Source organism: Pseudorasbora parva, chromosome 13, assembly GCF_024679245.1.
Source record: "Pseudorasbora parva isolate DD20220531a chromosome 13, ASM2467924v1, whole genome shotgun sequence".
In the NCBI taxonomy this organism is placed as follows: Eukaryota; Metazoa; Chordata; class Actinopteri; order Cypriniformes; family Gobionidae; genus Pseudorasbora; species Pseudorasbora parva.
In genome coordinates this window covers 42,652,372-42,672,927 of record NC_090184.1, presented here as the reverse complement: position 1 = coordinate 42,672,927, position 20,556 = coordinate 42,652,372, and the positions used below count along the sequence as shown (strand labels likewise).

The 20,556-nt window shown below is 38.1% G+C and overlaps 1 protein-coding gene across 1 annotated transcript in view; it reads left to right on the top strand.

Moving 5' to 3' along the window:
• gcn1 (GCN1 activator of EIF2AK4) overlaps positions 1 to 20,556 on the top strand; it is a 74,445-nt gene that overhangs the window by 9,526 nt on the left and 44,363 nt on the right. Inside the window, exons 11-22 of the mRNA XM_067414485.1 lie at positions 3 to 131; positions 587 to 637; positions 1,679 to 1,777; positions 3,364 to 3,537; positions 3,636 to 3,788; positions 4,506 to 4,598; positions 5,859 to 5,934; positions 7,586 to 7,745; positions 7,825 to 8,014; positions 8,101 to 8,225; positions 10,341 to 10,519; positions 10,625 to 10,718. Coding sequence (XP_067270586.1) covers positions 3 to 131; positions 587 to 637; positions 1,679 to 1,777; positions 3,364 to 3,537; positions 3,636 to 3,788; positions 4,506 to 4,598; positions 5,859 to 5,934; positions 7,586 to 7,745; positions 7,825 to 8,014; positions 8,101 to 8,225; positions 10,341 to 10,519; positions 10,625 to 10,718 — 1,523 coding nt within the window. The remainder of the gene's footprint in view (positions 1 to 2; positions 132 to 586; positions 638 to 1,678; positions 1,778 to 3,363; positions 3,538 to 3,635; positions 3,789 to 4,505; positions 4,599 to 5,858; positions 5,935 to 7,585; positions 7,746 to 7,824; positions 8,015 to 8,100; positions 8,226 to 10,340; positions 10,520 to 10,624; positions 10,719 to 20,556) is intronic.

Below are 20,556 nucleotides of genomic sequence, written 5' to 3'. Positions count from 1 at the left end.
AGGTCAGCTGAAGGCCAATAATTCAGAGCTCATGGATCAGGCGGTGACGGCCCTTCAGAATCTGGCCCAACAGTGCAGCGACCCCAGCGCCGTCCAGGACCTCGTCAAACACCTCTTCAGCATCCTTGGAGGTCAGTGAGGTTTCAAGGCTCATGAACTTTATAAATAGATAATGAATGGATAAGTCATAGAAATAATCTTAAATCTTAAAGATCATACGCATTTTAGTATTGAATGTGTACACCTACTGGTCATAAGTTTAGAATAATTAAGGATTTAGGTTTTTTGAGCTGAATTTTCAGCATCATTACTCCAGCTTCATGTTTTAATGGAAACTGTACAACATTTTTTTTTTTGTGTTTGACATTTATCATGTTACAAAAGATATCGATTTCAAAATTTGTGTTATGATTGACACCCAATGCACATGGAAAACCTGACTATTAATCTCAGTAAAATGATTATATGAAACTCCTTATCCAATAGGCATTAATGACCGTCATGAGAAGGATGTGTCTCACACATCACCAGAAACTGCTCACCTTTTAAAGCAGGATATTCCTAATTATTCATGTTGTTTTGTCAGGCTCAGAGGGGAAGCTGACGGTTGTGGCCCAGAAGATGAGCGTTCTCTCGGGTGAATATCCTGTCCGTCTGTCTGTCTCTCTCTGTCTCAAATGCTTATTAGGCCTATTTGGACAGCAATGGTTGGTTTTTCTTTTCTAATAGCTTATATTGAAACAAAGTCTCTTAATCACTGCATATTTCCATCAGGAAACATGTTTGTGCATTTATCTGCACTGCTCTGTCATTGGTTTTCTATGTAACATGCACTTGACCCATATCTTTGACCACTATGCTAGTGTCTTGGGTCTTTTGTTGCATTTTTTTGTAGTTCATCGTGTCTTGTGGGAACAGGTGACAACACTCAGACATATGAGGACTAATCAACAACTAGACAAGAGGAACACATGGCAAGCACAAACAAAGTCAAAGCCATGTGGTGACACCAAGCGACAACCTCCCCCAGTTTCTCTTGAAGCCAATACTGAAGTAACTTAAGCTGCAATTCATCGACTGGCCACAAGAGCGGCTCCAGAAGGGAGCAGAATCTCATTGAGCCCCATGTTAAAATGACCAATTTTACAGCAGAATAAAACATGTTTACAGCCTGGTACAAATTGTGGTTTTGGTCTATATGGCTAATTTTGACCTTGATGACAACTGTGAGAGGGGTAAATCTTTGTATAACTCATTCGTTTACGTTATATAAAGCCTTAAAGTTCTGCATAATTAAGGGCGTGGCCACTTTGATAGACAGGTTGATAGCCATTTATCCGCTGTCTGTTAGTCGTCACGTCACCTCAGCTCCGCCCACGTCCCGCCTCTTTACCCATTGTCAGTTATCCAGGAGTGACACGCTGCCAAGATGGCTACGGCCGACTTTGAGGCTTCAAAAAACTGCTTTTCAGAAACCAATGGGTGACCTCACGGACACTGCATCCATATTTTCTTACAAACATAGAGATATGAAACAAAGACAAGACTGACAGAAGTTTCAGAGGAGGAGTCCTGACAAAATCTCATTCTCACTTCTGCAGGAGTATTTGAGACTTTCATTCAAATAAGCGCCTGCTGTCATATTAAGCATTATGGTTTATGTGTGTGTTTGAAACAGGAATCAGAAGTTGCAGTCATCATGCCGTCTCTGGTGCTTCCTCTCAGACTCTGAGCTCCAGTGTCGCTGTGATGTTCATTCCATACCTGCAACAGGAAGGTGAGAGACCTACGGTTCTTTAACTTCATTAAAAAGTAACTTTTTAATCAACTTTTTTTTCATACTGATTTAAACACTGAACATCCATATAAGGATAAGAGCATTTAGACTACTTTCATAAACTGGCTTTCTTTTGAAGGGGTTCATGATTTGATGTAGCGCAAATAATGAAATATATTATTATTTTAATATTAATTCATAAAATAATATTAATTAATATCATATGACTTAAATTATTAATTATTATTATAAATTAAAAAGAAATTATTTAAAAATAAAACACATTTTATGTGTTTACCTGCCCTTTAACTGACTTCCAAGAAACATTTGTTATATTTATTATATTTTAATAGTATTTTTTTATTACTAGTTTAAATTAGTTTTTATTTTTATATTTTTCGTCTTTTAGTCAGTTTTAGACTTTTTTGTTTTGTTTTTGTAATTTGTATTAGTTTTTTAAATGTCTAAAGTTTTTTTTATTACATTTTGTATTTATTTTATTCATTTTTTATACGTGTTTTGAAGTAGATCATGTTAAACTAAATTAAATGAGAAATGTTTCCTTACAAGTCTAATTAATATTTTAAATATATTTAAGTATTTAAGTATTTCTCTGTAATGCAGAACAATTTAACAATGTTGTATATATTACAGATGTTATACATATATTACACATTAAATATAACACCCCCCAACCCCAATATACATTTAAGATTAAATAAAATAATAGTTTTTTGTATAAATGTTATATCCGTTATACATTTTTTTTGTTTTTTATTAAACTATTATAACCGTCATTAAAATATTAATCAGTCACTCGCTTCATTCAAAAGACAGGTAAAAACTCATCTCTTCCATGAGCACTTCATCTTACATAAAAAAAAAAAAAAATTCTCTTTCCCCCTCTATTTCTCCTTTCTTCTTTCCTTTTCTGGTCTTTGCTACTCTGAGCGGTATACAAATCTTGGTATTTAGGGCACTTTTTGTGTTTCTTTGCCTCTTCTTGACGGATCGCTTCCTGTTCTCCTGAGTTGTAAGTCGCTTTGGATAAAAGCGTCTGCTAAATGCATAAATGTAAAATGTAAATGTAAAATGTATTAACCTAAAATATCAGGGGGACTTCAAGTAAATATTTTAGGTTAAATATTGACAAAACGTTTGTGAATCCCTGACATAAAATATCAAGATTTTAGTTTATATCTACCCAGTTTAATACTTAAAGATTTAATTTGATTTTTTTTAGCTGCTTTTGTTTCAAAATTCAATTTCAACACAATTTTAAATGATTGAATTTACATTAAACAATTTGTCTTGCATTTCATAATTTTTTATTGATGCATCAAGTTTAGCTAAGGGAAATGAGAAATGTTTCCATGCAGCTAGCTGAAATAAAATAGAAAGGTTTTATTATTTCTATACAATTTGGTATTTAATTACTTTGATATGAATTTTTAATTTTGTTTTGTTCCAAAATTGGTCTTAGATTTCTAAATTAATTAACGTTTAACAATCTTAAAATGTATTATATTTCATAAACATGCATAAAATCTTAATATCTGATGATTGTTGTGTTTTTGTGTTTCTAGTCCATGAGGGGACACTGGTGCATGCGGCGTCTGTGTTATCTCAGTGGACGGGCCGCTTGACGGTGGATGTACCCTCAGAGCTCAGGGAATGGTTTAAAAAAGCCTTCACCCTCAAGACCTCCACGTCCCTCGTGCGTCAGGCGGATCTCCAGGCCATGATCGGGGCGTTCAAAGGTCTGTCAGACTGCTGGGATGTTTCACATGGATTTATACTTGTGCTGCTCATGTTTTGTCATAATTAACAATTATGTGTGTGTCTCCATCCTGTTCAGGCGACACACTCAGTCAGGCTGTTGAATTCCTGCCTCTCCTCATTCAGACTGTGGAGAAAGCTGCTGCCCAGAATACCCAGCATGCACTGCTGTCTGAGGCCGTGGCCGCCTCTGTGCTGCTCTGTCGGCTCTCTATGCTCGACTCTGTGTCTGGTGAGTGTTCACACCATTTCCATTTCCAACTTTTTATATGCACATTTTGGGATATTGCATAAAAAAACACTGGATTCAAATGGCAAAATGCGCATAAATTCAAAAATTTGCGTGTAAAAAAACAAGTGCATTCAATTGATGTAGATAGTTTTTTTTTTTTAAGCAGTGTTTAAGCTCAAGAAAACATGAGCTTAAACACTGATGGAAACACACTGGATAAATCCCTTGATGCGAAACAAAAACTCACTTGACTGCCTCAACAGTGGATGTGATTGGATAACGGTATAGCCAGCGGGCCAATCATATCGCACAAATGTTGGTTTGGTGGTTCTGAAATGCCTGAGCCCAAGTCTGTCATAAGAATGATTTGTTTAGTTCCCTCCAGAACCGTCTCTCACAATTGATTTCACAAACACCAGAATCCAAACTCGAGAAAACATGTGCGCTCTGAGATTTATGATATTGGAAAAATGAGCCACAGTTTCTTCCCCAGTTGCAGCAACTTCCTTTTTTATTAAAAATATGTTGTGCTAATTTCCCAGGAAGTTAAGCCTTTGTTCTCTTGAACACATGGGATGAAAACGCTGCTTTGTTTCCAAATGTTTTTGTGAGATATTCCATTTTTGCACAGAAGTTAAATTGGCATCTTGGGATGGAAACGTAGCTCCGGTGTCTCATGCCTGTGACGTGTATCTTCATGTTGTTCTGTGTCTTTAGAAGCGAAGCTGGTGTCTTTCTGGAATCTGATCCTGGATGAAAAGAAGCCTCTGCTCACCACTGAGAAGTTTCTCTCTCAGGCCAGTGAAGAAGGTCAGAAACGCTCCGCTCTTCAAGCATATCCAGAGGCGATTCTAGGATTTCATTGATGTGGCTCAGAGGAATGTTTTTTAGACAAAAACACTTAATCTAACTAACTTTAAAGAGGGCATATTATGCATTTTTACAAAGTCTTGATATTGTTTTCCGGTGTCGTGACAAATCCTGTCCCCCTGTGAAATCGTGTCCGCAAGGACCCCCAGAGCGATTCTATTGGCTGAAAGAAATTTTAATAGGTAATCTGTTCAGAGCCTGATTACAATTCTTACACAATCGCGTTTTGATTTTTGCTGTTTAAATTGTGTTAAAATAGTCTTTAATGTCTTACAAAGCATATGTTTCATGTATTAGTAGTATATAACTGAAGCTATAAGTGCTTATATAAGTATATAATTCAAAACATGTTTTTGCTCCCATTACAGCAATCAATTAAATATTTCAAATAAATGTTTTGCGTGTGTACTTAGTATGGCAATGAATTCATAGTTTATTAGTTTATTATTTAGTTATTTTTAAACAATTGATTGTCCAGAACCATGTATAACAACTTTTGATCAGGCATTTAAAACCGCTACCAGCGGACACGATTTCACAGGGAGACAGGATTTGTCATGAAACCGGCTCTACACAAATGTGTTTTAATGCTTAAACGTTCAAAAACACATTTTCCATTTTTGCAGCTCCTCTCTTCCCAGTCTGTCAGTAACGCTCTGCTTAGTCACTGTCTCTACAAAGCCCCTCCTTCTGAAAAGCACAGTGGGCTCTGATTGGTCGGCTGGATCAGTGTGTTGTTATTGGTCAAGCGCTTAGAGATGTTTGGGAAATGACCCACCAGTTACAATGACCGGCAGTTTCAACACACTACTCACACTAACTCGCCTCTTTATTCTGCGTATTAATTATTAAGAAAAAGAAGAAAACTCAAGACTAGAATGGGGACGTTTAAGGGAGTTCAGAATCTCTTACACTGATATAGAGAATAATTCCCGCTGGAGGGACTTTGTGCTTTGTCAAATGGCAACATTAGACACTAAAGAAAGATGGACATGTAAAAAAGCATAATAGGTCATCTTTAAAGATTTTAACAACTGGTAAAAGGAGGATACTGATTCAAAAAACCTCAGGTGTATTACTGCAGGTGTTTAACTTGCGTATTGTGCTTTTAATGAAAATGATTTTGAATAGAGGTGTGTGTTCTTCATCAGATTTACTTATCAGTGTTGCTATTGTTAACAGACTGTCCTATATCCACAGCTCTGTGCACTATCCTGCTGCTGTGTGAAAGACTGTTCCTGGATCAGCCACAAAGACTCAACAGCAGCAAGTCTCAGTGAGTCACTACTATTTTTAGTTTTATGTAGAATTGAATTATTCATTGAATAGGGAATTCTATTTCCTGTGTTCTGTTGTATTTTTTTTTTTTTTGACAATGTGAACAAACATCCAAACTAAGCATTTGTAAATCATTTTACTTTTAGTAAACACTAGGATCATTAAAAGTGGGCTATGATGTATATGCAAAATAAAGCCTAATGAGATCTTTTATTACCCTAAAAGAGTTATATTACGGCTGACTCAACCTAAAAACACTTGATGACTACGTAGCAAATTAAATACTTAAATCAATCAAATGAAGATTTCACATGCATTTGTTTCACTTTAGTGTGTAAAAATACTGACTGCTCATTTCCAAATAGTTATTTTTGTATTATTAATACTCGTACAGTTTTTATGAATCTTTTAACTTTTAAATTAGTTTGTAATATAATTTTTAGTTTTAGTAATTTTGTTTTGCTTTTATCATTTTAAGTTTAAATTTAATTTTAGCTTCAATTTATTTTTATTTCAGTTTTAGTCGTTTTTTAATTCTTCAACAAGCATTTGTAGTTTCCATGTAATATTTATATTTAATTTAATTTGAGCTTTATTTCAATTAATAACAATTTTTTTTAAACAATTTAATAATAGTTTATTTTTTTTAGTTAACATTAGCTACACTGCCTATGACAATTATTTAGGAGAGATGTGTGATTAATGTTATTAAATCAACAGAAAAAAAGTTACATCAGTTTCATTACTACCTTTTAATGAAGTATTATGACATTTATTTCTATACAACAATGTACACTTTTACAAAAAGACCAAGAATATTATTAACCCTCCTGTAATGTCTGTGGTCAAATTGACCCCAAAGCTACTGTCATCTCTAATAAATATGCTAATTGTATTTATTAGAATAATTAGTAAAACATGCACATCTTGTGTTAGTTTTCAAAACGCCTGTACACATTTTCACCCAATCGGTGATGTCTGGGGGCATTTTGAACCCACAAAAAATTCTGAAGTTTGCACATAACAGGGTTAAGAAAGTAAATATGGTGAATTGTGGCGTTTAACTAGCCTGACAAGCCAGACCCACATCAAGATGTTTGGTCTGGAAACTCACCATTGACGGCTCAATCAGAGAGGCGTGATAAGCGGTTGTCTTTCAAACTCCCTCTGCACGCGATAGGATAGCGCTACAACCAACCAGAGCAACGTGAAGCAGAGCTAGTTAATAGATTAAACTTTGGTCGTATCCGGTCGGCAAAACCCCGAACACATCTTCCCTTCTTAAGAATGACTTCAGTGCCGTTCTTTTCTCAGAGAATAAGCTTAACTCCAAGTCTTCCAGAGTCGCAGTCAAAGCAGAATCGAAAGGCTGCCGTTCGGCAGTTTCTGTGTTTTCAAGAAGCACGCAGAACCTCCGCAACTCTGCCGTCTTTATGTTAAGCCCGCCCACCAACTCTATACAAATTGTGATTGGCCTGACCAGAGTTTGGTTTTTACAGCTCGCAAGTCTATGGAGAGTTGCTAGACAACACTGGCTGCAAATTAGATTTGCTACCGCTAGGGTGTGACTAGATTTCTAGGCTAGTGTTCAACAATAGTGCAAAACTTCTTGAGCATCTGTGACTCAAACCTTTGTCTGCTGTCCTCAGGATGTATCATCAGGCCACAGTGATGGCGCTGCTGTCCCGTCAGTGGCGTGTGCGGAAACGTGCTCAGCAGACCGTGAAGAAGCTCCTGTCCTCGCTGGGCGGATCCAACCTGGCCCATGGCCTTCTGGGAGAACTGCGTGTCATTATTAACAAGCACAAGGTGAGGGATAAAAAGGAGTTGAATGATTATTTTACACTGATGTGTTTTGAATTTGCTCATTTTAAGTCTCTCTTGTCAGGTTCTGCCGCCAGATGCTCTTTATACAGACACGGGTGAGCTTACTGAGATCGGACGCTTGTATGTTACTCCGCGGATCCTGCTAGATGCTCTGAGCGTCATCTGCTCTGTGGCAGCCCAGTGGAATGACCAGGCAGAGACTGAGAAACTGGCCCTGGATATCCTCATCGTTACCCATCATCCCTCGATCGGTGCGTCTCTCTGATATCCCTGTGGATTTGATTGCATCCATACAGGATTTTTCCAATCGCTGTTAATTACGCCCTTTCTTTTTCAGTGGTCATCAGGTCTGAGTTGTGGCCTTCCCTGCTGTCCACTATGAAGATGAACGCTGCTGAATTCATCGACAAACACCTGGAGAAGATTCTGCCTCGCCTGCTCGAAGCCAACACAGACAACCAGGTACATTTAAAGACACATGAGATGTTGTGTAGTCTTACTACTAATCGTGGCATATATCCGAGTGAAACGGCTGAACAAATGTAGGGCGGGGCTTGATTTTGTCTGTGGGGAATGGATTGGACGGTTGTGGTTTGCTATTGGTGGAGCTCATGTGAGTGACAGGTTGCTCCGCCCTCGTCATCAGAGGTGCAAGAGGGAGAAAACTTTTTCTGATTAAAGATTACGAGGCACATAAATTAGGGAAAAAAACACTTTATTTTGTATTTTTACTTTATACCGTATTTTCCGGACTACAAGTCACACTTTTTTTCATAGTTTGGCTGGTCCTGCGACCTATAGTCAGGTGCAACTTATATATCAAATTTGATTGATACTGACTGACAAGAATAAACATTTAGCTACGTCTACAGCCGCGAGAGGGCGCTATCGAGCAGGAGAAAGAAAGTTTGGAGTGAGTGAGAAAAACTTGTAAGGGACTAGTGAAAAGCAGACGTTACTTTAACTGTAATGAAGAAAAACGGACTGAAAGCGAGATGGCCAGAGCTGGAGGAACGAGTCCACAGACGCTTGAACTCTCTGCCAGGAGAGGCTCAGCTGTGCCAGACAAATGCTACCCGTGTGTGAATAACTAATGATTTTTTTTACAACTGAAAATAATCAATCAAACTTACTTTAGCTGGACAATAAGACTTTTTAGAGCTGCTGTACAGCCAAAACAATCTCTCTTCCATTAAGTTCCTTTTATCACTGTAAAGCTGCTCTGAAACGATCTGTATTGTAAAAAGCACTATATAAATGGTGACTTGACTTGAATTATAGATGGTGTGAATGCACAGCTCTCCGCACTGCTTCTGCCCTGCCAGCGCTTGCGCGTGCGTTGTGAAGATGGCATTATATTCTAGTATAATACGACATATAGTCCAGTGTGACTTATATATGTTTTTCCCTCTTCATGACTGCATTTTTTGACTGATGCAACTTATACTTCGGAGCGACTTATAGTCCGGAAAATACGGTAGTAGGGCACGCATTTAAGAGTACCTTTTGACAGTCTGATAATAGATGATACCATTTTCTGTTTTTCCAGATATTAGTTTTGTTTGATTAAATATAGTGTAAACTTCCGGATGAATATTGTGTAACAGTTGGAGAACTGTCGGCGGGAACCGCCAAAAGTTCAAGCACTTTAAAGGTCCCGTTTCTTTTGTGTTTTCGAAGCTTTGATTATGTTTACAGTGTGCAATATAACATGAGTTCATGTTTCGCTTGTAAAAAAACAGTATTCACACAGTTGACTTATCTGTACAGCGCTATTTCCTCTGTCCTAAAAACGGCCTGATGATTTCCTTGTTCTATGAAGTCCCTCCTTCAGAAACACGTAACGAGTTCTGATTGGGCCAGCGCTTCCCGCGCTGTGATTGGACAGCAGTTTAGCGCACTTTGCCCGTAAAGGTCCCGCCTCTTACCATAACGGGGAGATGCACAAACCCGCCGTTCGCTGTAGGCTTTGAAAGGAAACATCTGTTAACATCGCTTGGCATTGAACTTTGAGCTTTATAATTTTACAGGTATTATTTATGCTCTAACAGCAACATTACACACTAACTAAAGTTTGAAAGATGGGATCGTGAAGTACAGGACGTTTAATAAATAAACAAACACAAAGTGAAAGTAACACAGTCAGCCCCTGACGGACGGCTGCCACTCACACACACACACGTTATGAAACATGAGGTAAAATCCAGGCCTGGTCCTCTCTCGTACTTCACTGTCATCGCTCCTCCTTTTATGCGTCCGAGCTCCTCCGTGAGACACGAGACCGGTGCGGCTTGCAGCTGGAGCTGATTATCATCACGGTTCTCACGGTCCCTCGACCTCACTGATTGCCACAAATATATATATATAACAGAATTACAGCAATATTTATGTTCTTCATATTTAATTATATATTGTATATACTGTATTTTTGATCAAATAAAAGCAGTTTTGATGAGCATAAGAGACTTCATTTCTAAACTTTAATATCTTATTGCATTGATATAATGGGACACACATTTAAGATTCAGTCAGATTTATCTTATATTCATGGTCATTATTGTGTCTCTCTCACCGTAGGCTGTTCAGAATGCTGTCGGTTCTCTGTCACATCTGTCTCCAAACAAACTGCTGCCGCGCGTCATGGATCACGTGACCCAGCGCTTATCCAATCCTGCGCTGATCCAGGTGACCCGTCAGGAATATGCAATCATGCAAACGCCAGAGGGAGAACTTTACGACAAGAGCATCATTATGAGGTAAAGTGAACTGAATGGAAAGAAGGAACATTATTTTTTGAGGTGTTGAATGAATGAGAATCACATTGATGTTTCTTCTGTGAACACCGTTGTTATGTTTGGCAGTGCGCAGCAGGAGAGCACAAAGAAAGGCAACATGAAAAGAGAGAACAAGGCTTATTCCTTCAAGGAGCAGATCATTGAGCTGGAGCTTCAAGAGGTGAGAGAGAAATACAGCTAACAATCTGCTGGTATAGAAAAGAGTTGTTTGGGGCTGTATGTACGAGTGTGTGTATTCAATAGTTACTCTACACTGTTTAGTCAAATACTATTTACACTATACAGCAATAAATATTTTCACAGAAATACAGAACATTTCCATCTTATTGCATTACCTGTATAATTTAGTTGTCATGTTGAAGATAAAGTTATTTTTGAATAAATAAATAAAAAGTTATAGACTGATCTATTGGGTTGGCCAATCTGTGCCCTACTATATACAGGGTCCCCGCGGAGTCTTAAAAAGTCTTAAAAGTATTAAATTTCAAAATCAAAATTTAAGGCCTTAAAAAGTCTTAAATTCGCGGAAGCATTGCGTTCTAGGTCTTAAATAATGTTTAACAGGTCTTAAAGGGGTACTTCAGCGCTGGGAAGATGAATCTGTATTTAAACTGGGTCATCAATGCAGTAGAAATGTGAATTAGGGGTTCAAGCACGAAGTGCTTGAAAACCTATTGTATTTGTGCCGGTTTATTATTCTGCCGTAAAACGCATCGTGCAGACCAAACCATAAGGGCTAGAGACTTGAAACTTGCCCAATAGGTAGTACAAAAATCGAGGAGAGGTTATCAAATTATGAGCCGGATTGGCCCATAGGTGGCGCTATAGCGATCAATTGCGCAAAACTGCTCATAACTCCTAGACCGTTGGCCGTAGCCTCAAGTGCCTTATATCGTTGGAATCCTTGGCTCGAGACGGACCAGACGCATGCCTCGGACTGGCTCGCTCTTCAGGCGCCAATTTTGAGATATTTTGGGTTTTTTGAAAAACCTACTTTTGCAAACTGGTGCCTGGTTTTTTGACCTATCGGAACCAAACCAGTGCATAAATATTCTCTGGAGTCAGATTATCAATAATCATTGAAAAAAAGTTGAAACTTTGATTCAATTTTGCTAAGGGGTGTCAAAATGGACGTTCAAGGCGGAGCCTATTTTATTAATAAGGCTATAACTCAAGAAAGAAATGAGATATCATCACCAAACTTGGTGCACTTATGTATGGGCTCAATCTTTGGTCACGATAAAAAAAATCGCGATGATTGGGCTCTAGGTGGCGCTATAATGTTAAAAAAACTTAAAAACGGCTACAACCACCTGACTGTTAGTCTGATTGACTTGAAAATTGGTATGCAGTATCTTGGTCCAAGGCCCCATGTATGTATATGAGGACATCAGCGTATCTCAATCAACATGGCCGCCATCGGCCAATGAAGTTGATACCTATAAGACAAGGTTAACGGAGGCCAATCAGAACGAAACTTGATGGGCATGTTTGACTCATGGCCCTAGAGGTCTGTAAGAATTTTGAAAGAAATCAACCACTAGTTGGCGCTAACGAGTTTTATGGCTCTTTAATCATGTGGTGTTTGACATATCCACACCATATGCATATCAATTGATAGATCTCCTCATGTTAAATAACTTTGCCTCTAGAGCCATTGCTGTCAATCAAATCGTTCATTAAATATTTGCAATTATGTTAAAAACCTAATTTTGCAAACTAGTCCCTGGTTTTTTACCCGATTGGAACCAAACCAGTCTAGGACAATTCTCTGGACTCTCTAGAGCAATCATCTTTGAAAAAAAAGTTGAACTTTTGCATTTGGATGGCCATAACAGGGACATTTAGAAAAGAGGTGTGGCAAAATACATTCAAAAGCCTATAAATACTAAGGGAAAACTCAAAACTTCACGACAATTGTTGGGTATATGTGGCATAACATGCTGAAGAAGCATGCAAAGTTTTATGGAGATCATACCATAGGTGGCGCTATACTGTTAAAAAGCTTTAAAACCATGCATTTCCTATGGTAAATTCCCTTTATTGGCTGTAAATGGCCTTTTCCATCTGTTATCATATAATGTTCAAATCATTTGTTAGATCTGCTCATTCTGACTCTCTAGATCAATTGAGAATGAGATGTCGTCACGACACAGTGCCCCGCCCATAGAGATCACGGAATCCTCCCCCTTCTGCCATTTTGGGAGGATAGTACTCGCCTTAGTGGATTCGGACAGAGACTGGAGAAGAGATATTCTGATGATTATTAAGTACAACATTTTCTAAACTCAATGTAACATGAAGTTTTAATCCACCCAAGCCGAGCTGAGAAAGCAGCTGCTGATAAACATACGCTATAATTCACCACAGGGTGTCAGTCATAGTCTAAACTCGTGACCGCGAAGCTGAAGTGTGTAACACCTGATGAATACGATCCTTTATTTATTTGTATTAAACATTTTGATCACTATTCTGTCATTTTCACTATCAATCATTTTACTGTATGTAATTTACATGTTTATGCCCAAAACGCTTAATTAATATTCAAAGTAGGCCTATAGTTGACAAATTTTCCTCTAACGTTACATTAATTTAAGGCACGTACCGAGCATTTATTCTACTTAAGAAGGCTGGACTAAAAGCACCAGCACACACAAGCGGTCCTTTTTATTAGTCAAATTCATTTAGAAATCAAAACTCAACAGGTATTAAATATGATCAGTACGAGAAAAACTCTTACTGAGAGGACGAGCACTGGACTGCTGCAGGATAGTGGGGAGATTTATTTATTTATTATTCAGAATGCACAGAAAATATATGTATAGAAACATTTCAGGAAGGTAGTAAAGCATCTAACGTTAGGTCTCTGTGCTGCAGGCAGCTCGTATGGGTCGACGTTTTTGATCTCAGCCAGCTTAAATACCTCTGCCTGGCGCTGGTAGTAGGTTTCTCCCTGTAAGAGGCCTCCATTTCTCCGTTTAAACGCGGTGATGATAATTCCTCAAGCCGTCTTTCCTGCTCCGATCTCTGTATCGCTCTTACAATGTTGCCCCTGGCAACCGATAGCGTAGGATCCCAAAATGGTGGACGGGCTCAGACACCCCCCAATTCGTCACGTGACAGCAAGCTACCATGACATATGTCCTCATTCTCAATAATTATCCAAAAAAATTACTTTTGCATTTGGATAGCTATAATAGGGTCATTTCAAAATGTGACTTTGACTAAGTGTACCTAAACCTTTAACTCCTCAATAAATGTTTAGATCTTCTCAAAAATAGTTTGAGAAAGTAAATGTGACACGTGACTCTAAACAAGCATTCAAACTTTTATGGAGATTGGTCTATAGGTGGCGCTATAACTATAAAAGCTTTGATGCGTTTGCTATGGTAAATTTCCTGTAATTGTTGTAAATTGTCTTTTGTATCTATTATCGTATAATGTTCAAATGATTTGTTAGATCTGCTCATTCTGACAGGTCAATAATGATCCAAAATGACTGGCATTTGCATTTGGATGGCTATAATTGGGTCATTTCAATATGTGGCCTTGACCAAGTGTCCCCGAAAGCCTTTAATAAATCCTCAATGAATGCTCAGATCTTCATTTCATCTCAGTTTTAATTAATTTAATGCTTAAAGGCCTTAAATACAAAAGACCTTAACTGTTTAAAGGCCTTAAATGCTTGAACCCCGCTAAATGCTGCTTGCAGCTTTAATTAGGGGTTCAAGCACGAAGTGCTGAAACCCTATTGTAATTGTAAAGATTTTTATTATTAGGGGTTCAAGCACGAAGTGCTGAAACCCTATTGTAATTGTACTGATTTTTATTAGGGGTTCAAGCACGAAGTGCTGAAACCCTATTGTAATTGTACTGATTTTTATTATTAGGGGTTCAAGCACGAAGTGCTGAAACCCTATTGTAATTGTACTGATTTTTAGGGGTTCAAGCACGAAGTGCTGAACACCTATTGTATTTGTGCTGATTTTTATTATTAGGGGTTCAAGCACGAAGTGCTGAACACCTATTGTATTTGTGCTGATTTTTATTATTATTATTATTATTATTATTATTATTATTCTGCCGTAAAACTCATCGTGCAGACCAAACCGTAAGGGCTAGAGACTTGAAACTTTGTCAATAGGTAGTCCAAAAATCGAGGAAAGGTTATCAAATTATGAGCCAGATTGGCCAATAGGTGGCGCTATAGCAATCAATTGCGCAAAAGGGCTCATAACTCCTAAACCGTTTGATTCACACTCAAGTGTCTTATATCATTGGAAAGCTGAGACCTTGGCGAACAAAACGTATATCTCCGATTTCATTTCCGTCATGAAAATTTTTCCGCCATTTTGAATTTTGTCAAAAACCTACTTTTGCGAACTAGTCCCTGGTTTTTTGACATATCGGAACCAAACCAGTGCCAAAATGTTCTGTCTAGTCTGAATATCAATAATTATCAAAAAAAAGTTGAAATTTTGAATCATGAACGAAAAGGGGCGTGGAAATGTACATTTAAGGCGGAGCCTATTTTACTAAAGAGGCTATAACTCCAGCAAGAAATGAGATATATTCACCAAACTTGGTACACATGTTTATGGGCTCATTCTTTGGTCACGATAAAAAAATCGCGACGATTGGCCACTTGGTGGCGCTATAACATGGAAAAAACACAAAAAGGGTTATAACCACGCGACCGCTAGTCCGATTGACTTGAAAATTGGTAAGCAGTGTCTTGGCCCAAGGTACCATGTATGTCTATGAGAACATTGGCGTATCTCAAAAAACATGGCCGCCATCGGCCAATGAAATTTGAGCACCTATTAGACAGGGTTAACGGAGGTCGATCAGAACGAAACTCAGTAGGCATGTTTGACTCATGGTCCTAGAGGTCTGTAAGAATTTTGAAAGAAATCGGCCACTAGTTGGCACTAACGAATTTTATGGCTCTGTAATCGCGTGGCGTTGCACACATCGGCAAAATATGCATATCATATGATAGATCTCCTCATGTTGAACAACTTTGCCTCTAGAACCATTGCTGTCAATCAAATCGTTAAATAAATATTTGTAATTATGTTAAAAACCTACTTTTGCGAACTAGTCCCTGGTTTTTTGCCCAATCAGAACCAAACCAGTCTAGGATAATTCTCTGGACTCTCTAGATCAATAATTATCAAAAAAAAGTTGATTTTTTGCATTTGGATGGCTATAACAGGACCATTTAGAAAAGAGGTGTGGCAAAATACACTCAAAAGCCTATAAATCCTAAGGGAAAACTCAAAACTTCACGAAAATTGTTCGGTATATGTGGCATAACATGTTGAAGACACATGCAAAGTTTTATGGAGATCGGAGTATAGGGGGCGCTATAAGTGTTAAAAAGCTTTGAAAACCATGTATTCCCTATGATGAATTGCCTGTAAATTGTATTTTCCATCTCTGTAATCAGGTGGGGTTAAAACAGCCACATAATATGCATATATTATGATAGATCTTCTCATACTGAACTACTTTGCCTCTATAACCAATACTGTCAATCAAATCTTTATTTAAATATTCACATTTATGTTAAAAACCTTGTTTTGCAATCTAGTCCTAGGTTTTTTGCCTGATCGGAACCAAACCACAGCAGTATGATTTTCTGCACTCTCCTGATCAATTCATATTTAGACTTTATAAAGTCACTATTATAATATTTAAAATCACATTTTGACATTTTATCACTTCATTCACCTGATATCTCTCAAATTCATTCAGTGCTTAAAAGCCTTTCATGCAAAAGGTGTCAAATGCTTAAAGACCTTAAATGGCTTGAACCCCGCTAAATGCTGCTCGCAGCTTTAATTATTATTATTATTATTATTATTATTATTATTCTGCCGTAAAACTCATCGTGCAGACCAAACCGTAAATGCTACAGACTTCAAACTTTGTCAATAGGTAGTCCAAAAATCGAGGAGAGGTTATCAAATTATGAGCCAGATTGGCCAATAGGTGGCGCTACAGCAACCAAAAACGCAAAATGGCTCATAACTCTTAAATCTTTCGTCCTAAGGGTCAAGTGTCTTATATCATTGGAAAGCTGAGACCATGACGAACAAAACGTATATCTCCGATTTCATTTCCGGTATGCAAATTTTTCCGCCATTTTGAATTTTGTCAAAAACCTACTTTTGCGAACTAGTCCCTGGTTTTTTGACATATCAGAACCAAACCAGTGCCAAAATGTTCTCTCTAGTCTGAATATCAATAATTATCAAAAAAAAGTTGAAATTTTGACTCATGAACGTAAAGGGGCGTGGAAATGTACATTTAAGGCGGAGCCTATTTTAATAAAGAGGCTATAACTCCAGCAAGAAATGAGATATCTTCATCAAACTTGGTACACATGTGTATGCGCTCAGTCTTTGGTCACGATAAAAAAATCGCGACGATTGGCCACTGGGTGGCGCTATAACATGGAAAAAACACAAAAAAGGCTATAACCACGCGACCGCTAGTCCGATTGACTGGAAAATTGGTATGCAGTGTCTTGGCCCAAGGTCCCATGTCTGTCTATGAGAACATTGGCGTATCTCAAAAAACATGGCCGCCATCGGCCAATGAAATTTGAGCACCTATTAGACAGGGTTAACGGAGGTAGATCGAAACGAAACTCAGTGGGCCTGTTTGACTCATGGTCCTAGAGGTCTGTAAGAATTTTGAAAGAAATTGGCCACTAGTTGGCGCTAACGAGTTTTATGGCTCTGCAATCACGTGGTGTTGCACACATTGGCAAAATATTCACATCATATGATAGATCTCCTCATGTTGAACAACTTTGCCTCTAGAAACATTGCTGTCAATCAAATTGTTAAATAAATATTTGCAATTATGTTAAAAACCTACTTTCGCGAACTAGTCCCTGGTTTTTTGCCCAATCAGAACCAAACCAGTCTAGGACAATTCTCTGGACTCTCTAGATCAATAATTATCAAAAAAAAAGTAGATTTTTTGCATTTGGATGGCTATAACAGGGCCATTTAGAAAAGAGGCGTGGCAAAATACACTCAAAAGCCTATAAATCCTAAGAGGAAACTCAAAACTTCACGAAAATTGTTGGGTATATGTGGCATAACATGTTGAAGACACATGCAATGTTTTATGGAGATCGGAGTATAGGGGGCGCTATAAGTGTTAAAAAGCTTTGAAAACCATGTATTCCCTATGGTGAATTGCCTGTAAATGGTATTTTCCATCTCTGTAATCAGGTGGGGTTAAAACAGCCACATAATATGCATATATTATGATAGATCTTCTCATACTGAACAACTTTGCCTCTAAACTAGTCCTAGGTTTTTTGCCTGATCGGAACCAAACCACAGCAGTATGATTCTCTGCACTCTCCTGATCAATTCATATTTAGACTTTATAAAGTCACTATTATAATATTTAAAATCACATTTTGTCAGTTTATCACTTAATTTCACCTGATATCTCTCAAATTCATTCAGTGCTTAAAAACCTTTCATGCAAAAGGTGTCAAATGCTTAAAAACCTTAAATGGCTTGAACCCCGCTAAATGCTGCTCGCAGCTTTAATTATTTTTGAATTTGGTGTCTTCTAGACTGAGAAAAGACAGAAAATGTATTTTTGTCCCATGGGGATGAAAGACTACAATGCCCAGAATGCTTCGCTGCCCTGTGCCATTCCCAACGCCACCAACTTGATTACAGAGACTGAGTTGGAGAAGACACTACAATTAAAAACTGAACGTGTGTGTTCAATATAATGAGTGAGTCACCGCGCGAGTATCACAGCACTGAGCACTAACTGCACGAGTGATGAGAGCTGAGGTAATCGCGACTACATTCGCGGCATACATTCACAACGCGAGTTCAGTCTGGCACGCGTTTCAGTTCATGCCTTTGCAAGCTTAACTTTCATAGAAATTAATTTGAGAAGTTAAAAGACTTACATTGCTCACCATAGCTCCGTTTAAATGATCCTGTCTGCAAGCTGAGCTCTCCCTGCCAGCTGAGTGTAATCTCCCATCCCCCATGCGCAGATTCAAAACATGCGGAAATAGCTCCCTCTGCTGGCTGTAGTCTTTAGCCTCTGGGCAAACATTCCTCCTATGATGCAAAAATCGTCATTTTGCATCATAGGAGGAATTTTTCCAGAAATAAAATGCATAAATCTCTTGTCTCAGGGAGATATGAGGGGGGAAAGCACAATAATTTGAATATTCTCCAGGGTTTCTACTGATACAAAGCCATATGCTAATCGCTGAAGTAACCCTTTAATTTTCCTACGTCCATGTAAACGCTTCCTCATTGAAACGCTCTCGCCTCCCGCAGCACGCGAGCACGTGTGTGTATGTGTGTGTGTTTGTTCCGTGGTGTTTGTAGTTCTTTCTTTCGCTAGACCAACTATTGTTCGCTCTATTACAACTACAAATTAGACAAGCATGCCACGTGTATTGCAGCAAATCAGCGTTCGTGTTATTGGCACGAGCCTCTTTCTGATCGTAGCCTACCCCACAGACGCATAAAACGGATTTTATTCTTCAGTCTGACGGTTCCTGCAGTTCCGCGATCGTGAACGCGAAGGCGAATCTTTCTCACCATCTGGCTTAATGACCAAATAAAAGTATAATATACCCGATTGCACTAAAGAGTTAATAACAGTGATGTAAACTCCGAACTCCAAAGTCAGGCTGCGTGTGTTGCCTGTCAGCGCTCGCGCGAATTTATTGAATGTGTTATTTCTAGGCTCATTACCCTAAGGTTACTCTTGAACGATCAAATATACACATTATGCATATGTCTATATCCTGATTTGAGTTAAAAAGTTTGGGACGTGTCAGTAAGCACTGGATCTGCACATTAGTAAGCTCTCAAATTGAAAGCAAACTAATATAGCTTAACAGCAACACAAACGGGGAAACAGCATTTACACTTAAAGGAACACTCCAACTGTTTTAGAAATAGGGCTTATTCAACTTTGGTACTTTGCTACATTTAGATATGTGGGGAAATGCATTTTAAGCTAAGCTAGCGGCGACCCTGCCAAACTAAAACAATGCATGCACTGAGATAAATGCATTTGCCCACATATCTAAATGTCTAAAGAAGTTGAATAAACCCTATTTCTAAAAACGGGTGGGTGTTCCTCTTTGTAGATATGCATCTTTATGTTGTATTTATTTGTCCTATTGTCATTTGTTTATAAGTATACATTTTATTACTGACCGATTACTTGATTACGTAATCACTTGAAAACTTTTTACTTATATTAAGCAATCGATCCCCCCCAAGCGATCGTGTTATTAAAGATAGATCGCACACAACTGAACCAGCCTTTTTTGATAATAACAAAACAAGATTCATGCATTTTGTCAGTTTTATTGCCAAGTATGACTATTGTGCATCTAACATAATAATATGGTTAATGTTGCATCCTAATTATTTAAAAAAAATAAAAATGTTTGCAAATCTATGGAAGTGACCACCACAAAATAAAAACTAATTTTGGTCAATTTATATATATATATATATATATATATATATATATATATATATATATATATATATATATATATAAATAAAAGGGATGTCCCGATCCGATCACGTGATTTCAGACTCGATCGGAATCGGACGTTATATCCCGATCAGGACTCGGATATAATGTATATTCTGGGGTGAGGTGAGCATGATGACGCATCAGTAATATGGGTTGTAACTTGAAAATAATGCTTTATGTATGTTTCTGTAGATGGATACACGTGCTGGCTCCTCGGTGATACATTACAACAGCGCTAATATCACCCGTGTATATTCGCCAGAAGACGCGAATGAGAACGCGCGCACTGATCTGTCTCTGTGCATCATCCGAAAGCGCGCACTCGTCTCACAGCGCGCAAATATTGAGTTCTCTTTCAAGACTCGCGCTTAAACGGACCAACTCACACAAGAAATATGTCAGCATGTCCATCTTGATGAGTATCCAAGCAG